Source organism: Malaclemys terrapin, chromosome 2 (genome assembly GCF_027887155.1).
Source record: "Malaclemys terrapin pileata isolate rMalTer1 chromosome 2, rMalTer1.hap1, whole genome shotgun sequence".
Lineage (NCBI taxonomy): Eukaryota > Metazoa > Chordata > Testudines > Emydidae > Malaclemys > Malaclemys terrapin.
Genome location: NC_071506.1, coordinates 152,815,282 through 152,842,309, shown reverse-complemented (window position 1 = coordinate 152,842,309; position 27,028 = coordinate 152,815,282). Strand labels below are relative to the sequence as shown.

The 27,028-nt window shown below is 41.7% G+C and overlaps 1 protein-coding gene across 3 annotated transcripts in view; it reads left to right on the top strand.

Annotated features, from left to right (window-relative positions):
• FBXL7 (F-box and leucine rich repeat protein 7) overlaps window positions 1-27,028 on the top strand; it is a 354,355-nt gene that overhangs the window by 62,218 nt on the left and 265,109 nt on the right. For 2 of the 3 annotated variants that reach the window (XM_054020819.1, XM_054020818.1), the window contains exon 1: window positions 20,505-20,589. Coding sequence is in view for 1 of the 3 variants with exons in the window: in XM_054020816.1 (XP_053876791.1) it covers window positions 20,572-20,589 (18 nt within the window). In the remaining 2 variants the exon portion in view is untranslated. Of the gene's footprint in view, window positions 1-20,499; window positions 20,590-27,028 lie in introns of those variants that run through there. The other variant, XM_054020816.1, reaches the window with a different exon arrangement.

Here is a 27,028-nt window from a genome sequence, read left to right as displayed (position 1 = left end):
GGTTTAGCTTATGGGCAATCCAGTCTATGGAATTCAAAGACTATCCTAATGATATGGTATCTTTTTGTAGTGTTGGAACTTAATTTATCTTCCATGTGACTTATTTTCTCTTAGAACAAGCAACTGTATATTTGGAATACTTAATACTGAATAAAAGAAAATTTAGTAAAAATTTTCAAAAGTTACAAAATCCCTTTCTTAAGTGACTCAGGCACTTTGATGTTTAAGAGCTGAAGTCTGACTGTCAATGAAACTTAGGCTTCCGTCACCTAAGAGAATGGGACTTGTGTGAATACTGAGTAAAATTTTTTAAAGCTCTTGTCTCTTGGGGTTGTATAGTACCATCCATCACAGTAATATCTGAATGCCTTCCTTATAAAATCAATAGCATTAGTAAAGTACCTAGTAGATTTCATAGAGTGTCTGGATGTTTTCCCTTACTGGGGTAAAAACTCTGATTGGGGTATGGATTTTTTTTTTTGTTGGGAGATGTGAATATAAGAATGAAATATAAACATTTGTAAAACTACTACAAAGTAGGTATCTTTCATGATTTTATTAGTTTTTTATTGGCATTTCAAAATTTAAATGGTTTTATATTTAATAGAAACATTTTATGGTCTTAATAAAGTTAGTGGTGAATCACATTGGGCCATTGTATTATTTTAATTGGAATAGAAACCAGAGAGTTGTGCTTCAAAATTGATGGTATGATATTAGCATGTACAGGGGTTGTAACTTCATTTAGAGTATGTACTTCTGACTACATCATGTGGTCCTTTTGGTAATAGAGAAGCCATTAGAATTTGAAAGTAACTACTGAACTCTTCTGTTTCCTTGAAAATAAAACAAAATTCTAGAAGAACATTAATTTATAAAGCTTTTGTAGTGATAACTTGTCTTAAAGAGAAGTTGACAGTTGGAACCTATATCCTCTAAAGCTGGATAGCTAATGATAAAGTTTGGTAAGGTTTTAAGTTTTACTTTCCTTAATTTGAGAGCAGTTTATTGTAAAATGAGCATTAGATAAGTACAGAGATTTGCTATTCTGTTCCCGCTTAGCCGAATATTGGTGAACTGTTTGTTTAATCTGTAAAATCATAATTGGAAATATTAAATTGGGGTCACTTTTGATAGGATTTTCCAGTGCAGATTTAAGAATAGAAATAAGTGACAGCAGTTGAGGATTAATTTGTTTCTGAAACAACCAAATGGCAATGAGCTCAAAAGCTTATTGTGGAAGAGGAACTCGTAGTCAGCCTGGCCATCAAACTGGTCTCTGTGAATAAAGATATATTGTATATCATCTGTTGTCACCCATTTGGTTTTGGAGTTTGATACATCTCCTAAATAGAAGACTCAGTTCTCAGTGAACCTATCAAGTAATATATTAATTAGTGCTTCTGGCTATTGCATCGTAGTATCAGCCAACTCTAACTTACTGCTGACACTTTACTCAAAGACTAGTGTTAGTAATGCCAGCAACAATTTGATGGCCCTCCTCATTGGATATACATGTTCACGAAATACTAAAGTTCCCTAAAGCCAAATGTCCAATAACATCAAGTGTATATTAAAACTATAGGTCCAGCTATGCAACCATCATTCTAGTATAACTTTTTTCTTCAGATTTATTTATTCAGATATCTCACAAATACTTATATCAATTGCTGTGTTATATTCCTATTTAGGCTGTTATTGGAGAATAACAATCCATTGAGAGAAACTGGAAAAAATTGCCATTTGGGAATATGAATATATGTTGAGTCTCTCAGTAACACTAATGAGCTGTTGCTTTATATTGTGTCTTAGTATGGTGATTTTTACAGTCTGTTTTACACACACAATGGACAGTGAAAGACTTACTACTTGTAATATCAAGTAAAATTAATTCTATATTGATGCATATGAAAAAGTTTTACATGAATATCCATGGATCTTCTAAGAAAGGTATAAAGCAAACCTGTTGAACTGATTACCAGTGCCATCTTTTTCTTAGGGTTTTTTTGGATTTTGATTGCCTAGCTAGAGAAAAGAACTCCAACTGCATTTAATAGATTTATTAACTATCCTTAATAGCAGCTAAGAGTATAGGATATAATAAGGCAAAAAAGTATTGGACTATGATTTTGCTAACAAACTAGAAAATTGTTCAGTCCATCCAGGTCTTAAGAGTCAAATAACACAACCACAATAGAAAATGACACTTATACTTAGCCACCACTATTCTGGGAAGATGACTTTTGTTTAGTTTTTTTTTTTTTTTTTTAAGTTCCTCAGAATAGGGCCTCATTTGTGCAAGTTGGTTGTCAATTCTGGTGATGTGCTAACACAAGAGCAAAAACAATCCAAAGCTAAAACACCAGACAACTCAATCTATTACTTACACACCAATTCACCAAGGTCTTCTTGCTAATGAATCTATAGTAGTCAACCCTTTAACTCATAGTTCCCCATGAATTATATTAGCCCTGGGATCTGATTAATGCTCCTAACTCTCTAAAACATGAACTCCTGTATTTATGACAAACTGTATGGACTGAGTGCAATTCAAGAGGCTTGCCCACTTGGTCTCACTTTTTGTCTGTACACAGCTAGAGCTTGGAAGGCAGTATGAAACCATTAACTATGGTAGACCCATGTACAGTGCTTCACAATCTACAATAGTAACTTTGTTCAGTTTCGAAGCTACTTCACGACAGTCTGCATTGGAACCTGTGACGGGCTGGGTGACAGAGACCACCTTGGGACTACCACCTGATGTGCTGAGACTACCTCTCAGCCAGTTTTCCCTGGCAGCTGGGGCTTCAGTACTCTGTCTTGTTGAGCCAGACACGCTAGCCTGCTGTAAACACAGATCTAGGTCTGAATCAGGTCCCACAAAAGCTGCAGGCTTAACTGAAAACAGCTTAAGAAATGCTACTGTCTCTAGCACCTAGACACCTAGTTCCCAATGGGATCCAAACCCCAAATAAATCCGTTTTACTCTGTATAAAGCTTCTACAGAGTAAACTCATAAATTGTCCGCCCTCTCTAACACGGATAGAGAGAGAGATACGCAGCTGTTTGCTCCCCAGGTATTAATACTTCCTAGTCTGGGTCCAGCAATCACTCACACCCCCTTAGTTATTGTTCTTTGTTCGAGTTTCTTTCAGGCATCTCTTTGGGGTGGAGAGGGTATCTTTTGAGCCAGCTGAAGACAAAATGGAGGGGTTTCCAGGGTCTTTTATATTCTCTCTTGTGGGCGGAAACCCCTTTGTTCTCCTGTGCAAGATCACAGCAACAAGATGGAGTCTGTAGCCACCTGGGCAAGTCACATGTCTATGGATGATTCAGCTTTTTGCAGGCCAACGCCATTGTTTGCATGTTAGTTTGAACGTTCCCAGGAAAGCTCAGATGTGGATTGGCATCTCCCAAAGTCCATTGTTAAGTACTCCCAATTACTTGAATAACCCCTTCACGCTATGTTGACCATATCTGCCTTATGTGCTTCCTACAGCAAACACTTTAAATAGAAACATAGAGCCAATGCTCATAACTTCAGACATAAAAAGGATACATGCATAGAAATAGGATGAATATAATTCAATAGCTCATAACCTTTGAAAAGATGTTACATGGCATATCTAGCATAAAACATATTCCAGTTATGTCATATTTACACTCATAAGCATATTTCTATAAAGCATTATGGGGTGCAATGTCACAGAATCTATTACGCGATAGGGACACACCTACTTTGACTATCTGTAAAGCATATACACAAGCATGTACACTTTTTCACTGAGTACCAGGTTCCGGGAAGAAGTCAACTGATTTATTTGGGTTATTACCCAAGAGCAGGTCTGTCTGTCTAATCACCAGATCTTTGCTCAGCGGTCCACTTTCAGCTCAGGTTTCAGAGTAGCAGCCATGTTAGTCTGTAGCCGCAAAAAGAACAGGAGTACTGGTGGCACCTTAGAGACTAACTAAATTTGTTAGTCTCTAAGGTGCCACCAGTACTCCTGTTCTTTTTGTGGATATAGACTAACACGGCTGCTACTCTGAAACCTGTCATTATGCAAGGCACTGCATTTAGCCGTATGGAGTGGAAATCCATCAATTTCATGATTTTAAATTTGTTAGTCTCTAAGGTGCCACAAGTACTCCTGTTCACTTTCAGCTCAGTTACTGTTCCCAGCAGGAGTTGATACTGCAAACACAGGAGGAGTGAAGGACAGACATGACTATAGTATCTTCCTGGTGTGCTAGTGGGCAACCCAAATTGCTGGAAAATAGAAGCTGACAGTTCAAGAACTTAACTCAGGTAGACACCTTTATCTTGATAGGAGGACTCCCAGGTAGCTGGCCAAGTACCTCGATCTTCTCCCTTGCACGTGTCTTTGGCTTTCAGGAAGTGATGTGCTGAAGGAGACAGGCCACTTTATCCCGTTTCTGCTGGGTGGTCCAATTTAGTTCCTGTCTGTGGTGGTGCTGGCATGAACCGATCAGATGGTGACCCACACTTCCAAAGATCTGAAACGTCCAATCAATATAGGAGTTCATCTCTCCCACCATCTAACCAGGGAATGAGGTGTAACTTTTGAATTATCACAATTGGGGCTGGAATTTTCCAGTGTTTGTGCATCTTATTCCAGCTTGCATAAGACAAATTAGGCTATAGCTATCATAAAAGGCCTTGATGCCTGGGCAATTCTTAAACAGTAATAACTCATAACTTTGGGGCCTTAGTCATTACGACCTGCAAAAATATGCATGGAGTAGATCTCCCTTCCCCCTCCCCCATAATTGAGGAGACCTAGACTTTCTTTCCCCTACCTGTGGCACCTTTAAGACTAACAGATGTATTGAAGCATAAGCTTTCGTGGGTGAATGCCCACTTCGTCGGATGCATCCGACGAAGTGGGCATTCACCCACGAAAGCTTATGCTCCAATATATCTGTTAGTCTTAAAGGTGCCACAGGACTCTCTCTTGCTTTTTACAGATCCAGACTAACGTGGCTACCCCTCTGATACTTTTCCCCTACCTGTCATCCTTTGAGTTCATTCCCTCTTCTGGAGTGCTGCATTTGTTCCTTTTATGGACACAATGCCTCTGCCACACAGCTCCATGTTGTCTTTAGCCACTCCCAGTGGCTTCATTTCTGTGTGTTTACTCCTTTCTGTGCTGTGTTGCAAAGAGAATAAAGGCTGGTCTACACTGAAAAGTTATATTGGCATACCTATGTATGTCGGAGGTATGAAAAATCCACGTCCCTGAGAGACCTACTTAAACTGACCTAACCCCTGGCGTCGACAGCACTAGGTTGATGGAAGAAGTCTTCTATCGGCCTAGCTACTGCCTCTCGGTGAGGTGAATTACCCCCAGTGCCAGGAGAACCCCTCCTGTTGCTGTAGTAATTGTCTGCACTGAAGCTCTGCAGCTGTACCTCTGTAGCATTTTTAGCATAGACATAGTGGAAGGCTTTGTTTTTCGTTTCAGTACTGATCAGCTGGCATCTGTTTCCACATCTGAGGCTTTCTACCCTGTTGACTGACTTTATCAAAGGCAAGGTTTTGGGGATATTAAACCTATCAGGCAGGTTTTGGGGGTGTTTTGTATGTATCCCTTGACTCAGAGCCACAGAGTTCTTTAAATGTGTTTCTTTAGAAGGCCCATCCACTTACAAATAGCAGCCCAGGTTTGTAAATGTGACAGAATCATACTTGTCTGCCTCCTAAAGGGCAGATACTGAGGAGGCAATCACAAAACAGAATTACAGTTACAGGATGCAGTCAAGGGAAGTGAACTATGGAGGAAAATGGAATGCTCTCCTAAGACCTTTCAGGTATCCATTTACAAGAGAGAAGTTCTCATGGTATTTATGACCTTAGGGCTGTTTTTATTTCTCTTACATATCAGGATGAAACCCTTGTCATTCATAAGTATCTGTTCCTACGGACTTTTACTTAAAAGTATGTTTGAAGCAGTTTTTGCTACTCTGGCTTTAATCTCACTTTCTCTTTTTGTACCATTACTTCACTTTTCCAGTGTTAATTTACATTTTCATCTCCTATTTTGTCTTGATCTTTTGATTTTCTTTGCTTTTATGGTTCTACTCTTCTCCTGTAATGGGATCTGCTTTTTCGGGATCTGCTTTTTCCTCATCTATACGTTCTGTTCTTTTCTGGTGATGAAACACACCCATGCTTTTTCTCACTCTGCCCTATTTGTACACTCTGTTCTGATATTATGGATTCCATTCTTTATTTTCCTGTTGTGTTCTGCACCTGTTATCTTTGATTTCAACATGATTTTTTTTTTGACACACTTGTCTGTTGCATGCAAGGCTGCATCACTCAGTTATCATTTCCACCACTCATCACTCCACTTTGCTAATTGGCCCCTAGGGCGAAGGAGTTAAATAAGTGGCAGTTAAAATTTCAACAGTTCTATTGGAAGTTTTACAAATAAACGTAGCAAAAAAGGAAGACTAGATGGCATATGAGCAGATACCCCATCCAAAGATCTTAGATTTGGAACATCTCGAAAACTGGCCCTAGTTTTTGTCACTGTGCTTATTGTTTATCCTGTTTTTTGTTTGTTTTCCATGAGAGAATGGGCAATGCATCTAATTTTCAAAGGAACCATCTGTCCAAGCAAGGCTCAATACAATTCAGATCTCACTTATTCCACATAAATCCTGTTAATCTAAATGCTGCCACGTGAGCTCAGTTATGAACTGTCAAAGTTGATGTTGGCTACGATGATGTAAGAGACCGGGCTTTTTGAAAATTACTGAATTGAGGCAGAAAGTGCCAAAGCATGATCCGTGAAAAGGGAAAATGAGCGCCAATCAACCATCTCTAGACTTCAACAGCAGTTCTTACTGTGTTTCTCATAATTAATACGTTATTTAAATCAAATAGTAAGGCACATACCAAGGATTCTGTAACACTTTTGCCATGTGGACCATATTATAATACCGATTGTATTGTGGAAACCTCTCAGTATTCGTGATTTCTGTGACCATCTCCCTTCTCATTCTTGATTACACAATACCCCTGTGGCAACTACAGTAACTTCTTATATGGGAAAGTAATACTAGGAAAGTATTTAATGTACTTGTAGTTGTATTAACTGATTTACCAGATGGTAATGAGCCAGCATCATGTGACCATCTCGCTCTCACCAGGGCACCAGTAGCCCAAACATTATATTCTTAGAACCTCCAGGCTATACACTGTAGCATCTGTGTATTATATTCTTAGTATGAGTCCCAGTACAAATTCACAATGTCACTTGTGACCTCTCATATATACAACAAATGTAACAAATTCAAAGCCCAATGTGATATAAAAAGCAGTGACTGAAAGGAGAGGGGAAAAAAAAAAAAAGCCAGAACAAGGAGAGGGGTAAAGTCATAGATCAGTTTTGTAATTTCCTGTAACATGTATCTTAATACCATTTAAAGGCCAAATCCAGAAGCCCTCAAAGTGGTAGTCATGACTGAGTAAGAACTTCAGCTTTTGATCTACAATGAAGATTTACCAAATCTTGGAAACTTTGTGTAGGAAAACTTGCCCTCTGGTGCCAAATACTCAAAAAGGGTCAGCAAACGAAACTTCATAAATACAAATCTGATCTAGTGTTGTCTCTGAAACAAATCATTCATGAATTCATCTCCAATTAGATTAATGTGATCACTTCTATAGCTGGACCCATCCTAATATGCTAACAAATTATTTAATTAGCATTCTTTCTTGGGTTGAAGTTTTGAGCAGTCTTCAGAAATACTTCATAAATTTCCTAGATTTTTTTTTTTAATTACAGAAGCAATCTTAGCTTGTCCTCAAGTCTGGTTTTTGTTCTGATTTCCTCCTCCTTTGTATTTCACCTGTTTTGTCTTAGGGTTATGCGTGTTGATTTATGATCCTGTCTCATGTATAAACGTAACTTGCTGTAAGTATAGTGCCACTATGGGGTATAATACTTATAGTTTAATAAGGTTTAAGTAGGAGAACACAAATAATTGGGATTTCTGGCTTTGCTATAATAAGAGGCCTATTTATTACTATGAGGACTAGTGTGAGAGACTGGATCTTAGTCATACTAAGGCTGGGTTTTTAGATGAAATAATCCATGCCTGAGAGTGTAACTCCAGGCCATGATTTCTGCTTTCTCATTCTGTGTAATGAACAAGTGATGTGGCAAGCACAAAATTGCAGAAGTCATTTTGCCAAAGCCCCCCCCCAACCTCCTTATTGCAATGTGGTAACTAAGCAGCAATTAGACAACATTGACATGTAGGAATTAAGAAATAATTGATGCAAATTATTCATATTAATGATTAGAAGTTTGGTCATGGACACCAGCATTGCCACATATGGTTGATGGGCAGGCACAAACCTTATTTTTGGTCACAGAAAGGGACTATGTAATTACTTAGATGAATATCCATATTTAAAGGATGGGTATAAAAATTTGGTTTAGTTCCCTAAATTTCAGGTTCCTATTGCTACTGAAACAGTGTCGTCTAATTTGTGGCCTTCTAAGATGGTCCACTAACTTTTTGTACATCTTGGTTTCTTTCGATTCTTTAAAATGTAAGTATACTATGATGCCTTCTGGACTGAAACCATTTAGTCTTTGTTGTTTATGTATAATGAGTACACTCCTTTAGGGTCTGTTTAAAGCATTTGTTTGGATCTGTTGTGAATTGTGTCAATATCATAATCAAATAGAATCTTCTGTGTTGCCAAATTTGGGAAGAATTTATGGTAATCAATAAATATTATGAGGATGTGGGATCAATCAATAAACATTCAAAGCGGGATAAAAAATTTAAAGGTTCATTATTTATAAAGGATACTGAAGGGACATGTGCGTATTGGGAAGGAACAAATGAAACCTCTGTTTTGAAATATTACTGAAACTGAACTTCTGTATATTATTTATACACAGATGAATGTGTAAATATTACTCTTTAATTCAGGTATGTTCAAGATAGGTCAGATACTTCAAGAAAAGGATTAGAGGCACCTCATTTATTAAGTAGAAGTCTACTAAGCAGCAGAGTTAGGGAATGTAACCCAGCCAATTCTGTAGTATATAATCTCCTTGGCATAAAGGCAAAGTGGTTGTTTTTGTTTTGATATTAGAAAAAGATAGTCAGTGGTGTGTTTTTCCAACACCAGTTTTACTGTACTTATTCATTTATTCAAAGTACATCTTCTGTAGAAATAGAAGCCAGATATTCCTTCAAATCCAGCTACTACAGTGGTTTGTCAGTTACTGTAGAGAAACTTATAAAAATAACACTTCTAAAAGTAAAGCACCCATGTAGGGCAGCGCTCTGTGCAAGAAGATACCAGAGAGTTTTTAAAGACTGAAAGACTGATCAGTTTAATGTGTATCATTAGAAATGAGAGGTGGAAAAGATATTTGTTTGCTGTATGTCCTATAGGTTTTAAGTTTTATTATTTCATACCTTCTTGATCGATCTATCTATCTATCTATCTATCCACACACAAACACCATGCCTTTAAAAACCATATTTTGAAGAGTTAAGAGGAAAAATTAAGCTGCATTTGGGGAAAGATCAATGAATGCATGTTGATCTAGGAGAAAGGGAAAGTGGCATTTACAGGTAAACATCATGGTTCATACTATTAGGTAGATCAGACAAGGAAAATTCAAATCTATGCTAAAGATATAGATAACAGTTCCTTGTTTGCAGTGTTATAAATCACATATTTTCCAGAGAGTCTAGCGTCCTATGATCTGGACTCCAGTTACCAGTAGAGCTTGGCAACTTTTTTGATGGTTTTTCACTGGAAAATGAACTTTTTTTTTGTGGTGCGGAGGGAGCCTGAAACTATTTCCCTAAAGTTCAATCCCCTCTTTGCCCACCTGCGTGGGAGGGGGAATAATGCTCCTCTGGAGGCTGCTGTCTCCCTTCACTTCTACCTGTGGTGCACATAACATACACCCGTCCCCATATTTCCCTGCACAGTTTTGTAAAATAGGTCCTAATTTGTCCAATAGTAATCTTAAAGCCTATTTTTATTGGCTTGAAAACATCAAACCTCTGATCACTTGTCATTCCAAAATGAGCCAGATATCCAGTCATCTTCCTGTTTATCTTAACTCCTTTTTTTGTTTAAAGTATCCTGTATTTTTGTTCAACATCAATATTCCCCCCCGGTGGATGATAATAGCACACCTTTCTCTTACTAAGAAGTGTGGAATTAGTTGTCTCCTGTTACTGGATAGATTTCCTCAACTTGTCATGCTCTTGTGCAGGCTGCACTCATGGTGTGCTTCCCGCTCTAAACCTGTGTAAGGGTCTGTAACAATCTGGCGGTGTCTGTGGCAGTGGGATATTTATGTTGAAATATCAAAAGGTTCCTCTTAATGCAATATGTATTTTTAATTGAGAGGGATAGGGCATCATGTAAGAATCTGCTTTTGCTTGCTGTCTGTTTCACTGAAATTCTCTGTGGTTGTAGACTCCTTCCAATGCTGCTTTTGAAATAATTTATTATGGACTGTAGGACTTTTACTATCTTTTATTTGGTTTGGTTTCGTTTCTGGTTTTTAAATCAATACATGCAATTTATGATTGTTGGCATGTGGTGGCTGCTGCTGCTCATTACCAGTCCAGACTTATGAGCAGGGTCAGTTTTCTCAGAGGCAGAGTGAGGCAGCTGCCTAAGGCACCAAAATATTAGGAGCAGCAAAATGTTTATTGGCTGTTTATTTGGGAGGGACAGACCTTTTTCTAATTTGCTTAGCGAAGCAAGAACTCAAGCCAGCATTGCCTACAAGACACTGAATGGCAAAATGATTGGGGTGAGTGGAGATGGGCAAAAATTTTCAGATGAATTGCATATTTGCCAAAAACTGCAATTTCAGTTGCTGCAAAACGATTTGTAAATTAGTGTCCTCATTCACTGAACAGTTTGGACCAAAACATTTTTGGTGGGGCTCTAAAGTCAAAAGGAGACTTAGCTGCCATTCGCCAAGTGGAAGAGGCAGTGGTGGCCCCCTTATAGCCCAAAGCCCAGGATTATGGACTTACTTGGGATGAGGGAGACCTGGATTCAAATACCTGATCTGGAGCAGGGACTCGAACCAGGTCTCCTACAGCCCTGGTGAGTTCCGTAAGCACTAGACTATTGGCTATCTGGGGTTGGGGCATCATCTTTTCTGCTGAAACGGCTCCATTTTGTGGGAAATAATAAAATATTAACAGAACAATAATGTGGCAAAATTGGTGTCTGGCTACAATCATTCTGTATAATTGGATTTTTTTTTTTAGCTGTTAACAAATATTTGTAAATTACATGCACTATTGGAATTTGTCAATGTTAAAAGTGCATTTAAAGTGGGTAATATAGTCTGGGATTTCAAGAGCATTACAGAAACATACTATCCTAAGTAATACATTGCCATTAGCTGCTCAGTTTTCTGCTCCAGTGGCTTGCCTGTAGAGGGACAGAAGATTTACTACTATTGACAGCTTTCGCTCCCACTACAAGACCTTGTGCTCCAACAATGCAAGTGTATGTTTGTTTCACGCATGTAGCTGGCAAGTGTGGCTTGTCCATGGTTTGTGTTACTTTTTTCCTTTCCCCGTGAAAGAATTCACCACATTGGAAGAAATGGTTCCAAAGACTATTGTACTGTTAATCAGATCTTGCCATCCTATCCTCTTAATCTGTTTAGTCTTGTCGTTTCTATGCTGTGGCAGAATGTGACCATGTTCTATGGAAATGCTGCTCTGCTTTTAGAGGTGAAATGCCCAGTACATGGGTGCAGTGTTAGATGTGATTTGACGCCTTATGTGGCTAATACCTACTGAGTTATTTCACGAGCAAGGACAAATCCCAAACCTTCCGGTCTCTTCCTGAAGCTTGTGTTTAAAAATAAAATCTAACACCTCACCCCCAAAACAAAACTTGGCAACCCTATACCTTCTGTACTCTGTGCACAGCTAGGAGGCCTATTAACTTGGGACGGTCTTGTGAAGGACTATGGGTTTCATATACCTTCATTCTCTCCTTGTCCCTGCATCAGAGCAGTGGAAGCAATGTGCTAGCCAAGTTACTTTTGGTTTAATATTCTTTTAAATTTAAAGAAACCAAACTGGTGACTCCTTGAGAATATGGGCTCTGATGAAAGCTTTTGGTTACCTCCCCCTGACTAGCTCAAGTGTTTCTTTTTAATTCTTCTTGGTCCCTTAATATACCCCCACTCCATAGCTCATCTCACATATCAGGGAACGTATCAACTTGAGCAATTTTATGGTGGAGACTGCTTCTCTGGGACTGACCTAAGGCATAAGTGGCAGTACCTGGTTTGAGAAGGCCCTTAGGTTTGCATATTCAACAGTCATTTCCCATTAAAAAAACGTTAAATTCTCATTTTGCTGTGGCACATTTAAAAGAGCAGACCTCCTTACATCCAAATTTATGAAAACCAGGCATACTTTAATGCAGAACCCCAAGGAATGTCTGATTGAAATAACAGATCAGAAAAGTCTCTTGCTAACATTCCTATGATTATAGGTTTACTCAAGTGACAGAAACATGGTGTCAGCTAGTTTTCTGCATATAATGTAACTTTATTAAAAAAAACCCACCATAACTTTAAACGGCTTTGCTTAACATTCTTCAGCTGTAGTTAATTGTAATATACTTGGGATATAGGACACTTCTTAAATGTAACTGTATTGTTCAGCCTTCATTTCCTTAGAACTATCAAATGCATTGCTGATTGGTTGATCTTTGTTACTCACAGTTGTGGCTGTAGAAAAGTTATCGCTTGTTCCTTGGCAATACACAACATGTGTGAGTACCAGTCTGTGCTTGCAGGAAAAGTCTTTGCTATAATGTAGATATAGTCTGGGTAAGGGTGTGCTAGTCTGACGCCTGGTCTACACTAGGCGTTTATGTCGAAGTTAGCGCCGTTACATCGAATTAACCCTGCACCCGTCCACACTGCGATGCTATTTAGTTCGACATAGAGGTCTCTTTAATTCGACTTCTGTACTCCTCCCCGACGAGGGGAGTAGCGCTAAATTCGACATGGCCATGTCGAATTAGGCTAGGTGTGGATGGAAATCGACGCTAATAGCTCCGGGAGCTATCCCACAGTGCACCACTCTGTTGACGCTCTGGACAGCAGTACGAGCTCGGATGCTCTGACCAGCCACACAAGAAAAGCCCCGGGAAAATTTGAATTTGAATTCCTTTTCCTGTCTGGACATCGTGGCGATCACAGCAGCACTGGCAACGATGCAGAGCTCTCCAGCAGTGATGGCCGTGCAGTCTGTGAATAGAAAGAGGGCCCCAGCATGGACTGATCGGGAAGTCTTGGATCTCATCGCTGTGTGGGGCGATGAGTCCGTGCTTTCTGAGCTGCGCTCCAAGAAACGGAATGCAAAGATCTATGAGAAGATCTCAAAAGACATGTCAGAGAGAGGATACAGCCGGGATACAACGCAGTGCTGCGTGAAAATCAAGGAGCTGAGACAAGGCTACCAGAAGACCAAAGAGGCAAACGGACGCTCCAGATCCCATCCCCAGACATCCCGTTTCTACGAGGCACTGCATTCCATCCTCGGTGCGCCGCCACCACTACCCCACCACTGACCGTGGACTCTGAGGATGGGATAGTCTCCACGGCCGGTTCCTCGGACATGTTAGGGGACGGGGAAGATGAGGAAGGAGATGAGGAGGGCGAGGCAGTCGGCAGCGCTCACAACGCTGATTTCCCCGACAGCCAGGATCTCTTCATCACCCTTACAGAGATCCCCTATGAAGCGTCCCCAGCCGTTACCCCGGACACAGAATCTGGGGAAGGATCAGCCAGTAAGTGTTGTAAACATCTAAACATTTATTTTTAACAGAACAGGAATATTAACAATTAAAAGAATGGGTTGTTCATGATTACTGTGCCCTAGGCGCTTAACGGTTTAGTCATGGGCAGTGCAAGTTTTGAAAAAAAATCTAGCAATGTCCGGTTTTCCGTGATTGTCCAGCACAAGCCACTCTACTGTTTATTCCCTGCTACTGCAGCTACAGTAAAATGCGGTCTATATGTGCGGGGATAGAGCAGTAATCCTCCTGGGACATCTCGATGAAGCTCTCCTGGAGGTAATTGGAAAGCCGTTGCATGAGGTTCCTGGGGAGAGCGGCCTTATTGGGTCCTCCGAAGTACGACACGTTGCCGCGCCACGAGACTATCAAGTACTCGGGAATCATTGCTCTGCACAGCAGGGCGGCATACGGCCCTGGTCTTTAGAGGCTTTCCCGGAGCATTCTCTCGCTCTCAGAGATCCTCATCAGGGTGATGTCGCCCATGGTGACCTGCTTTGAATTAGGTAGGGGAATGTTAGTGTTGGGACTGCTTGCTCTTTCCTTTACAGAACTGTAACCGCTGGTTTGCAGCCACGCGGTGGAGGCGGGAGAGGGGCAGCCGAAAGGGATCGTTCCCGGGGACAGCCGCGAGGGGGTGGGACAGGGGCAGAGTTCCCGCTTGCCGGATTGCTGGCAGCAGGGACTGACATTGCTTTAAATGTGAAATGAAGCCAGTGGTAATATAAAAGTTTTACACTGCCACAAGTCTACGGCTTACCATGTCTGCCTGCAACAGAAATTCCGTTGTGCTGCCCCACTTCTCAAATGTGCTGTGCAAGACTCCAGGCACTGAATGCGAAGGCCGAGAATTCGACCTTGTGCTGAGTGCGCATGTGATAGGTGCTGTGCATGGTCTTATTCACAGAGAAAGACTATGTTCTTTGTTCACAACTACATTTATCTTTCTGAGGAATTCACTCCCTTTTTCCCATTTCCACAGCCCCATCTGCGACTGTCTCAGAACCTAGCCTGGCATCACACTCCCAGAGGCTAGCGCGGATTAGGCGTAGGAAGAAGAGGACACGGGAGGACATGTTCTCTGAGCTTATGGCCTGTTCCCAAGCCCAGGCAGCACAGCAGACCCAGTGGCGGGAGAAATTGACCCAAATGCAGCAAGCAAACATGGATCGGGAGGAGAGGTGGCGGCAGGAAGACCAGCAGGCGACTCAAACGCTGCTTGGACTACTGAGGGAGCAAACAGACACGCTCCGGCGCCTTGTGGATGTTCTGCAGGAACGGAGGCAGGAGGACAGAGCCCCGCTGCAGTCCATCTCTAACCGCCCTCCCCCGCCACCAAGTCCCATACCCACCTTACCCAAAGTGCAAAGAAGGAGAGGCGGCAGAGTCCCTGCTAACTCTCACTCCACCCCTGCAGAGAGCTCTAGTAGCAGAAGGCTCTCATTCCCCAAAATTTGAAAAGCTCTTTCCTTCCCGCCTGACACAAGCCCCCGTCCAAGTTTCACCTCCCAGTTCCATGTGTAGTTGATAATAAAAAATACGTTTCTGTTAACTACTGTTTCAATCATGTTCTTTTGGAGGAGGAGGGGAAAGGGGGTTGGTAATTGGACAGGACAGTCACCTTTGGCAGGGTACATAGGCGGGGGCAGGCACAGCAGCAGGGCACATACACAGTGCAGTGATGCAGTGACTAGTTACCCTGGGTAGTCTGGGAGGTTGTTTTCATGTTATGTGGTGGGGGGTGGGTTGCTCTGTGACTTTGTGGCGGGGGAGGGCAGTTACAGATCTTAAGCGGCGGTCCTTATGCAGGATCACAGAGCCACGCAGCAGGGGATCCGTAACCGTCCTCCCCCTGCCACAAAGTCTCACAGCCCCCCCATACACACAGTCCCGATCAGGAGGGGTGACAGGCTCCGTTGAAACAACCATCCCACCGCAGCGGAGCCTGTCAATCCTTGAGTTTAGAAGCTTCATTCGCGTCACTACACTACACCTGCTCCGCACCACAGTCTGCGTCCCAGTTTTAAAAAATTCCCCCGAAAACAGTATTAAAGAAAACGGTGTGCATTAACAAAGTAGAACTATTTTTATTTCGAAACGTGTGTTGGAAGGGGGGTGAAGGGGGTATGTAACTGGATAGGATAGTCAACATTAACTGGGTAAAGAAACGGGGGCAGGTTCAGCTTCTCTGTACACAAACTTTAAAGTCACAGGTTACCCTGCTCACTCAGGAACTTTGCTTTCAAAGCCTCCCGGATGCACAGTGCTTCCCGCTGGTCTCTTCTAATCGCCCGGCTGTCTGGCTGTGCGTAATCAGCAGCCAGGCTATTTTCCTCAACCTCCCACCCCGCCATAAAGGTCTCCCCCTTGCTCTCACAGAGATTGTGGAGCACACAGCAAGCTGCTATAACAATGGGGATATTGGTTTCGCTGAGATCACAGCGAGTCAGTAAGCTTCTCCATCTCCCCTTGAGACGGCCAAAAGCACACTCCACCACCATTCTGCACTTGCTCAGCCGGTAGTTGAAGAGTTCTTTTTCAGTGTCCAGGGCGCCAGTATAGGGCTTCATGAGCCAGGGCATTAGCGGGTAGGCTGGGTCCCCGAGGATGACTATAGGCATCTCCACATCCCCAACAGTTATTTTGTGGTCCGGGAAGTAAATACCTTGTTGCAGCCGTCTAAACAGACCAGAGTTCCTGAAAACACGAGCGTCATGAACCTTGCCCGGCCATCCCACGTAGATGTTGGTAAAACGTCCCCTGTGGTCCACCAGTGCTTGCAGCACCATGGAAAAGTAGCCCTTTCGGTTAATGTACTGGGTGGCCTGGTGGTCCGGTGCCAGGATAGGGATGTGAGTTCCATCTATGGCCCCACCGCAGTTTGGGAATCCCATCGCTGCGAAGCCATCTATGATCGCCTCCACGTTTCCCAGGGTCACTACCTTTGGCAGCAGTACATCAACGATTGCCTTCGCTACTTGCATCACAACAACCCCCACGGTAGATTTGCCCACCCCAAACTGGTTCGCGACTGAGGGAGGGCGGGAGTGATGGACGGATGACGACAGTTACCCAAAAGCACCCTCGACACATTTTGTTACCCAGAAGGCATTGCCGGTTACACCCAGAATTCCAATGGGCAGAGGGGACTGCGGGAACTGTGGGATAGCTGACCACAGTGCACTGCTTCGAATGTCGACGCTTTCACCATTAGTGTGGACTCACAAAGTCGAATTACTGTCCTTAGTGTGGACACACACGTTCGACTTTGCAATATCGATTCCAAAAATTCGATGCAAGTAAATTCGAACTACTCTCGTAGTGTAGACAAGGCCTAAACTGAATCAGGCCCCATAGTGCTAATTCAGTGGCGATTCAGTTCTGCTTTTTTTTTTTTTTTTTTTTTTTTTTTGTCAACCCCGCTTTTAAATTTGGTTTGTTCTTTTAAGTAACCGCCCTATTCTACACTGTCCATTTTAAAACCCTCCCCTCTTATCTTCCTTCACTCTCTAATCTTATCTCCTCTTACAAGCCTAGATCTTTCCCATTGCACCTCTTTCTCCTGCTTTTGGGTCCTCGGACAAAAAACAAGGTAAGAGCACTAGGCTTGACACCCATCTGGTTTTTACCTGGACAGTCTGGTTTTTGGCTTTTGTGTCTGGATGCCATTTAGGGTTGCCAGGTGCCCAGTTTTCAACTGGAAAGTCTGGTCAAAAAGGGGACCTGGCAACCCGAAATGGCACCTGAACCAAAACCGCGGTTACCACGGGGTGGAGAGAAGCACCGGATCATTAACCCACACCAGCCCCCGCTCAGTTGGGGCCACCTCCTACCTGCAGGCAGACTCCTTGACATGATCCAGCAAGTGATGGGAGTGAGGGGGAGGGAGCAGTGAGTGATGGGGACAGGACTTGGGGAAGAGGCAGAGTTGGGATAGGGCCTCGTGGGTCTGGTTATCAGGAATTAGGTGTTGACCCAAAACAGCACTCCATCTTGTATGTTCTAGCTCTCTTGAGGTACTTAGCCATGGTAATTTTTCCTCGCCATCCTAGATTCTTTCTATATTTTGACTTTGTATCAGAATACAGCATAACTATTCAGATGGACCCAAGAGAGTTGGTGTAGTGCAGTGGCTTTCAACTTTTTTTTGTTTTTCATTTTGCGGACCCCTAAAAAATTTCAAATGGAGGTGCAGACCCCTTTGGAAATCTTAGACATAGTCTGCAGACCTCCAGGGGTCCACGGACCACAGGTTGAAAACCACTGGTGTAGTGGAATGTGGCAAGAGATTTGAACAAAGCTGATGCAAAGTAGCATTGCATTGTCCTGGCTTGTGGTAAAAAGCAGGAGAAAGCAATGATAAATGGTGCTTAGTGCCAGAATAATGTGTCACTTCAAGCAATATGTCAAGGTGAGAGGAAACAGAAACTGATTTATTTTCCTGTTTAGGTGATATGACCCATTGACTTGAATTTTTTAATTACTCTGAGCCATGTGAAAAGGAAATACATTAACTATTTTAAAGAGTTTTGTCTGCCAATTTAACCCTTTTATTTGTAGGTGTTCTGGAAATTGTTTTCTGTTGGCTAACAGTCCATTGAATCATAAGGCTGCCAGGTACAATAGTTGCCATCAAAATGTCCGTCTTTGGCAACCGTTTTCTCAGAGTGCTATCTGAGATACCACAGCTTCACCCTCTGATGTAGATACCAATGGTTCACAGATGATATTGCTGTTTGGTAAATGTTAAGTTAGTAACCATAAATTTTCACCTACACTCTTTACCTTGTATGTTGTTAAACACTGAAGAAATATTTAACAACTGTGGTTTTAGTGGATGTGAAGGAGGGTGAACTAGTCATCTGGATATACATCTTCAGAACAGATCAAGCCTGGGATGCTGGCAAAGGTGCCTTAATCCTGTTCTGGAGGGACCATGCCTCTGGATGAAGATAGTTCAGTGTCCGTGCGAATTGATTGTTGAGGCTGCCAACAATGTTTCCAAAGTTAAGTGGTCTGTCTAGGTGTTTATATGGCTTCACATAACTATAATATCTACACACCCCATAGTTAATACATTTTATTCTCTCATACCCCATAAGATAGGTAAGAATCTGGCAAACAGGGAACAACAGACAATGTATGCCATAGGCATTACTTACACTACATTAATATGTATTAAGCGCACAGTATGAATATTGTATGTATGAATGTTGAGCAGTTATGCCAGTGTTTCCCAAACCTGGGACGCCGCTTGTTTACGGAAAGCCCCTGGCAGGCTGGGTCGGTTTGTTTACCTGCCGTGTCTGCAGGTCCAGCTGATCGCAGCTCCCACTGGCTGCGGTTCGCTGCTGCCCACGCCACTTCCTGCAGCTCCCATTGGCCTGGAGCAGCGAACCGCGGCCAGTGGGAGCCGCGATCGGCCAGACCTGCGGACGCAGCAGGTAAACAAACTGGCCCGGCCCACCAGGGGCTTTCCCTAAACAAGTGGCGTCCCAAGTTTGGGAAACACTGTGTTATGCCAACTGAATTGTATTGTTTTCCCCACAATGCTGTTCACTCTTGTTCACTGCTATATCCCACAATATCTTGGAATATTAATGTATTTTGCCTTTGATCTGTTTACTATCTACTTAGGCCAAATGCTGAATTGTAAGGACAACTCAGCATTTGGCCTAAGTGGATAGTAAACAGATCAAAGGCAAAATACATTAATATTCTGCAAAGATAGCTTCACAGAACAGGACCTGGAAGGCTAGTATCCAGACCCACATGTTAAAGTGCTGGTACAAATTGGGGGGTTGGATCTTACGTGATGTATGAAATGATTTCTAACTTGTAAGGAGCCATCCGACAAATACAAGTGGTCTTGGGAAGGTGTACCTTCTGTGTAAGGTAAATATGCTGAGAGATAATTACTTTCTGGAAAATGGGTATGTGTATCTCCTTTTTGTATTGTACAGTTTTGACTTTAGATAACCAAACTTAACCAAAATTTATTATTTGGTCTCTTGAACATTTTTCATAACAAACCATAAGTGTAGTCAATCAGCTATACAATTAAGCAACTTAACAATCTGTGAAATGTGAGTATGATAAAGGCAGGTGCCCAATGTTGCATTGAAAGTCAGTGACAGAGCTGGGCATGGAACCCAGATCTTCTGAGTTTTAGTGCAAGGCCTTAACTTCAACACCATGCACTCTCCCTCCCTGGTTATTGTGCTTTTAGTGATATAGTCAGATATAGACCAGTCTGTTAGAAATTTTGATTCAATCCACATGTTCACCAAGCGGGGTCAATATTTATTTTCCTTTACCTGGGCTACCTTTGCATTAGTAACCTTTGGTGAAAGTCCAGTTCTTCTCTTGCAATTGCTAATGACAAATTAAAATTTTAAATTCATTATGGAGCTGTGAAAATATGCAGTGGGAGCCTCCCCAAAGCAGGTAAGACTTGCAACCCTAATTAAAAGGATGCTTATTCTATAGGCTATAGTGCATTTATTTCTTGCCCCTACCCAGTACAAACTGAATATCAGCCACTGATCTTGTCATTGTCCCAAGGTCTGATATTGAGGATTCTTCTCCTCTGCTGTTAATATTCACGCTGTTTCTCTCCCACACCTTTTCTTTAGGCAAAGGCAGCTCAAGCATCTCATCCGACGTGAGTTCAAGTACAGATCACACACCGACCAAAGCTCAGAAGAATGCGGCTACCAGTGAAGGTAAATGCCTGGTGTTCATTATTTAGGTTATCCCTCCCCCATGTTTAATGTTGGCGATTTTCAGAAGATGAACTCCCCCTCCCCAAACCTACCCCACGGTTCCTTGGGAGCACTGTAAATTTAAAATGAAACTCCTCTTTCAGACATCTTCATTTGTACGATTTTAGCTTTAATTGTGTAAGGGTTTAAGTCAGTTCTGCAAAACATAAGTGTAAGGGAGTCACTGAAAGGAATTTGTTCAAGACATTTATTACAGGAGGTGGTTGTTGTGTATTAAGATCGATGTGATCAGACTTCAAGCTTATTTCCAAGGAAAATACTTCATGAAAACACAGTGGGTGGAGTTCTAAGTTAACTTTATTGCTCTACTATGAATACCATGTGATAAATATTTAATGATGTGCTTGGAAGTTTGTGCCAAGGATTCAAAAATAAATACAGTTATAGACCTAGAGAGTTGACAATGATTTGGCCAGACTGATGTATTTCACCTGGAGTGATTAAGGTATGTGTCAACTTCAAGATATGGGCTTTTTTTGGTGTCTTAGGGAGAGAGGGAAGATTTTATGTCTGTATTAACACCTTGTAGAAATCCCTGGTTTATTAATGAATTTCAGGGAACTATAGTATGGGGAACCACCAATCATTTCCTGCTGGGAATGAGAAGTTAATAAAATACATCTCATAACTGGTGAGCATTCAGGGAAAAGTGGTGCTGGTTTTGTATTTTGTTAGCACGCAGTAATATTGGCTCTAGACCTTACAATAATGCTCTTGGTAGCTGATTGGGAACCACCAAACTCCTCTGTCAGGATTAATGATGCAGGCTGCAAAGTATCTGATCTTTGGACAGTATGTTTAGCTGATGACTCAGACATGACGATGTCCACTTAATGGTATGTAATCTGGTTAATTAGTGAACAGATTATTCTAATTTCTTAAGCTTTTCCTGTCATAACAAATTAAGCTGCAAGCAGTCATTACTCTCAACCTGCCTTCGTTTCTGACCCATCTTAATGGTTTAAAAAAAAAAAAACAAAAGTGTGGATTCAATAGAACAACTCTGTCTGGTTACAGCTATTTACCTTTTAAACTGTAAGTACGGTAGAACCTCAGAGTTACAAACACCTCAGGAATGGAGGATATTCGTAACTTTGAAATGTTCGTAACTCTGAACAAAACCTTATGGTTGTTGTTTCAAAAGTTTACAACTGAACATTGACTTAATACAGCCTTGAAACTTAACTATGCAGAAGAAAAATGCTGCCTTTAGCATCTTAATTTAAATGAAACAGTTTCCTTAGCTTGTCAAATCTTTTTCTAAACTTCCCCCCTTTTTTAATAGTTTACATTTAACACTGTACAGTACTGTATTTGCCTTTTTTGTTTGTTTCTGCTGCTGCCTGATTGTGTATTTCCGGTTCCAAATGAGGTGCGTGGTTGACTAGTCAATTTGTAACTTCTGCTCATAACTCTGAGGTTTTACTGTAAGTCAATAGATTTACTTAAGAGTGATTTACCCCAAAATACAAATTACCGGAGATGGTCCCAAAACAAGAGCTGGGTGTAAACACTAGGAAATTTGGGGGAAATTTCAGTCTGGATCCAAATCCTGCTTTGGGCCTATTTCTAGTAGCAATAGATTTTACCTCTCATGGTGGGTGGTAACCTTTAAGGTTCCAGTTTCACCTTAGATAAATTTTGTCAAGAAAAATGCCTTGATGCAAAAATGAAGGGCTTGTCTACATTGGGTGGAGGGAGGAGAGCCTAGAATGACTAATGTCGAATAGCTGAGACTGTGTTGATAAATCCTAAAATTGAATGTATGAAGTATAAAGTAACACTTAGAGAATGCTGCAGTACTAAATCCAGGGAAATAAAGAAAAAATTAACCAATGCTGCAAACACTGAAGTGTTCAGTAATCAAAATTCCTTTAAGTATAACCAGGGGAACATCACATATTTTCAAAATAACTTTAAAATATTACGTGTAGCTAATGTATGATGTAAATTTTCTCATTGAAGTCTATCAGCTTTACACAGTAGTCCTTAAATAGTGGTGGATTAATACAATAATGCTGAAAACTTCAGGGCCAGCATAGTAATCAGGTGCACACCAGCAAGTGAAGTTAAACTGTGGCTCAGCAGAACTAAAATAGTGGACAAATGAATTTCCTGAATTGTCATGAAGGTTTGGAAGGAGTCCAGAGTAATGGAGTCTCATAGCTTTTTCTATATCTTGTTTTCTTATTTAAACTACCTCAAACTGTGTAAACCTCTCTCTCGTGATAGGTGTTTCCCAACAGGCAATGCATGCTGACACTCTGCTTATTTATTTTTTGTGTCTGCCTGTGCTGCTTTCATCTCCCTGTATATCTTGTTCCCTTGTGATTGTCAGCCCACAAAATACCAGTGTTGTGCCCTGCTAAAGGACTCACTCTGTATCCTCAAAACACTGAAATTGCCGTTTCAGGTCTCAGGACCTTTTTGAAACTCATTTCTGTTCTGTAGGGTGAATTCAACTGAATAGCACATAGTCCTGTTGAGACTCAAGATGTGTCCTTCCTGCGGGTTGAATGGAATCTTAAGGTTCCAGGTTGTGAGAACACTTTCAATTATTTTATTATTAATAATTAGTACAATAGTGTCTAGGGATCAACCAAGAATGGAACCCCATTGTCAGGCACTGTACAAACTGTAGTAGTTGTTGTTCGTTTTTATTGTTATTTACAAAGAATTCTACAATTGTTAGTCAATTTATCTTTCGAATACTCGGTGCTTCAGTCTGCCATAGAATTGGTGTAGTAGTCCTTACCACAACAAAGACTGTATTTTATACTTTACATGGCCCCCATCACCATAGTATCTGAGCTTCAAGTGATTTTTCCAGCTCACACAGTAAGTCTATGGCAGAGCTGGGAACCTCTAATTCTATCCTTTACTCTTACTAGTGGGCACAGTTCACAGTACCATAAATCGTCCTGTGAATGGACGGTGTGTGTTGAAAGGAGGTTATGAAAGAATGCCAACAGAATTGTTCCACTTGACCTTGAACGGTATGCAACACGCTACACCAGATAAGTGGATGACTGCTTTTTAAAAATACCATTGCGTCTCTAGTGGCAGCTAAATTCTATGCTCCCTGTAGGGTTAGGAAATCAGGAACATAAGTATGTGAAGTTGCAGGCCTTCTATTCTTACCCTGCCTCCCAAACTGAATTCCAGCTTTGCAAACTGACCCTAATTCTTTCCAGTTGTGCTGTGTGCTCTTTCTCCCTTCTTTCCTTTGAGGCTGTTGGAACAAAGCTGTTGCTGAAGTTATAGCACTGAATTTCCATGAAACAGCTAGGAAGGACATCTGTGGGGCTGATTCACTGTTGCCCTACAACTTATGTAGTACTTCACACCAGAGCAATGTGAGCACTTTACTTCTGCCTTGCAGTGGTGCAAATGACTATAGGCAGTTCAGGGCAATGGCAAATTGGACCCTACCACTATAAGGGGGCAAGGCAACATCAAGAATAGCCTGAGAGCATATCAGCTTGCCATCAAATCAAATGGACAGTTCCACAAAATGGAAATACTGTCTAAATCCCATGTACTACATTAACATTGAAACCTGTTCTTTGTACAGATATTTAGTGCTGTAATAGTAATTCTACGTGGCATGAGGATAGCAGTTTCAAAATGAAGTCTTTCTTTTTTTCACCCTCATGAGATCTCAAACCCCGGATAGAATGATGTATGGCTTACAACAATGGAATTGCCATTGTTGTGAATGGGTGCTGAAGGTGAGGCTTAAGGTCATATACTGCACTCAAGATCTGGAAAAACTCTGACTAAATTGTGGCTTTTAAGCCCCAGTCGTATGGTGGGGGATGGTGGCACAGCTGCACTACACGTGTAGGAGCTCTGAGTGGTTTTGTGGCTCAGTGAGGCAAAGGGCACGCCAGGCTCCCAGGTGCATTGGGGAGATTGCTGCTGCTCCACCACTCAGGGGTGCAGTGTACCTTAGGCCTTGGCTACACTTACCAGGTAGTTCGACGGCTGGAAATCGAAGTTCTGGGTTCGACTTATCGCGTCTAGTCTGGACGCGATAAGTCGAACCCGGAAGTGCTCGCCGTCGACTGCGGTACTCCAGCTCGGCGAGAGGAGTACCGCGGAGTCGACGGGGGAGCCTGCCTGCCGCGTGTGGACCAAGGTAAGTTCGAACTAAGGTACTTCGACTTCAGCTACGTTATTCACGTAGCTGAAGTTGCGTACCTTAGTTCGAATTGGGGGGGGGTAGTGTAGACCAAGCCTTAGTCTCCACAGCTGAGCAGCTTCACTTGCTGAACCAAAGGGCAAAGAGGCGTGACCCCAGCTCTTCCCTGTTTCCTTTTCAGACTAGTGCCAATACTAGTTAGTCCTAAATCTCTGAGCACAAGAGCTTATACTTAACCCACCCCTTGCATAAGGAGTATAAGGTGGGGGGAAATGCCTGGGCACTCTCCTAAACACTTTTTTATGTGTAGGATTGGCACAGTATTGTTAATCCAGAAACAGAATAACTGTAGGCCATGAATACACGCAGCTTAATGTAGCACAGTTCCTCTTGTTGGTATGCCACCATTCTCTGTCTAACTCTGCACTTATTGTATTTCCTTCCCTCCCTCCCAATATCAGAGGCTGGCTGAAATTTGTTCCCCATTAACCAATTAAAGTTAAAGAAATTAAAGAACATGTTCTGTCTCCCTACCCCTGGTTCTGTTTTAGGAACCAAAGGATGAAACTTTTTTGTCATGGATTGTTTAAATGCTCTAAGACCCACACTGTCGGTTTACTAGAGATTGTCTAGGCTGAACAATCATCTCATTTAAAATTTGGCTCTTAATATGAGGCTATTGTAATATTCTTGCACTGCTTGTCCCTGGGCATCCAGCTGTAGTGGAAAAGAAGCTGTACAAACAAGAAGTTTTGTTTTGTTTTTTCAGCCTGGATCAGTGACATTAACTTGATTCAGTTCCCAATGGGAGATGAATGCTGTTTGATCTGTGTGTATTTTGTGATAGTTACCTGGTAATGTGGAAGCAGCAGTGTTACTGGCAGTGTTATTTAGTCCTTCAACCATTTCTGTTTATGTGAGTTCCAGCAAACACATTAATGGCTTATTTTTTCCAGGCTGGTAAAACCAATTTTGAATTCCATGACTGAAAAGAAAAATATTCTCAGGGAAGGGTTAACCCCTGAAATGCTTTGCACCTGTGTCCTGTCTCAGGAACCAAAAACCATGCTATAGCAGTGTGATTATTTTGTTTTAAAAAATTGTCTTAGAAGGACCAGTTGAGACTGACTTCTAATTATAATGATTTTTGCAACATTCAGTTGCATTTGGCTTACTGTAACTGATTTCTACAAGCAACTTGGTAGAAGGGGAGATTTTTCTCTTGAGGGAACTTCTGAATTCGAGCCTACATTTTTCTTAAGAATCCATCTCCATGGTATTCTCCACAAATTGCCTTCAGTGCAGTAGCTGAAAATGATCATTACGTTACAGAGAATGTGTGCCTACAAAAGAGGACATGAAAAGAGCAGAGAGGAGTTTCTAGAGGTGCTACGTGCAGTGCTGTTTCACGTGTGCTATGATTGAATTGCACACGGTTTCAGTGTGAAAATCTAATTGCTTCTGTAGCATCCATTCATACTTGTCACACCAATTAAGTGGCAGTTCTTTGAAAATGACATCTGTATTGTGTGTGCAGTGCTAGAGGGCTGTGGCTCTGGTAGTCATGATCTGACCAATACTTATTGCTGCCTTTTCTTTGGCAATGTACAGTTTCTGGGTTCATCATCTGCCCTTACCTGGCTAAACTGGATTGCACTTCTAGGAAGCATATCTGTGTCTGTGATGTGAAATATAACTTTTAAAGAGGCGCTTTATAGGTGTTTGTAAAGGTGATTTGTAATATGGGTGTTATGCCAATCACAATATCAGATGACTTCTTCATTTTGATGGAGAGTTTTAAGCATCTGGTTGAGATTCAACCAATAGTGTTGCTATCAAAGTCCCTACCCCCCGCTATCCCTTTTCCTGCTATCACAGAGAGTTACACAGACCAGAAGATACCGGTTGAAAAGCTGACATTGACTGTGATTAATCTTGCTCTGGAATTTGCTGTTGCCCTCTCCTCACATGTAGGTTCCTAGGCCCACAGAGTTTGCAGCAGAAATGAGGGCTGTAGAATGGGCATTTCCCCCTTTTTCAGACTAAGATCTATAGTACTTGACAATCAAGTCCTACAGTATGTGAAATATTGGGAGAGTCCCACTTGGTTGTGAGTTTTATGCATTCCTAAAGGTGTCTGTCAGTGGGACTGGTAGGGTTCACCTACACTGCAATTTAGACACCTGTGCCTGGCCCATGCCAGCTGATTCGGGCTAAGGAGCGCCAGTTAAGGGG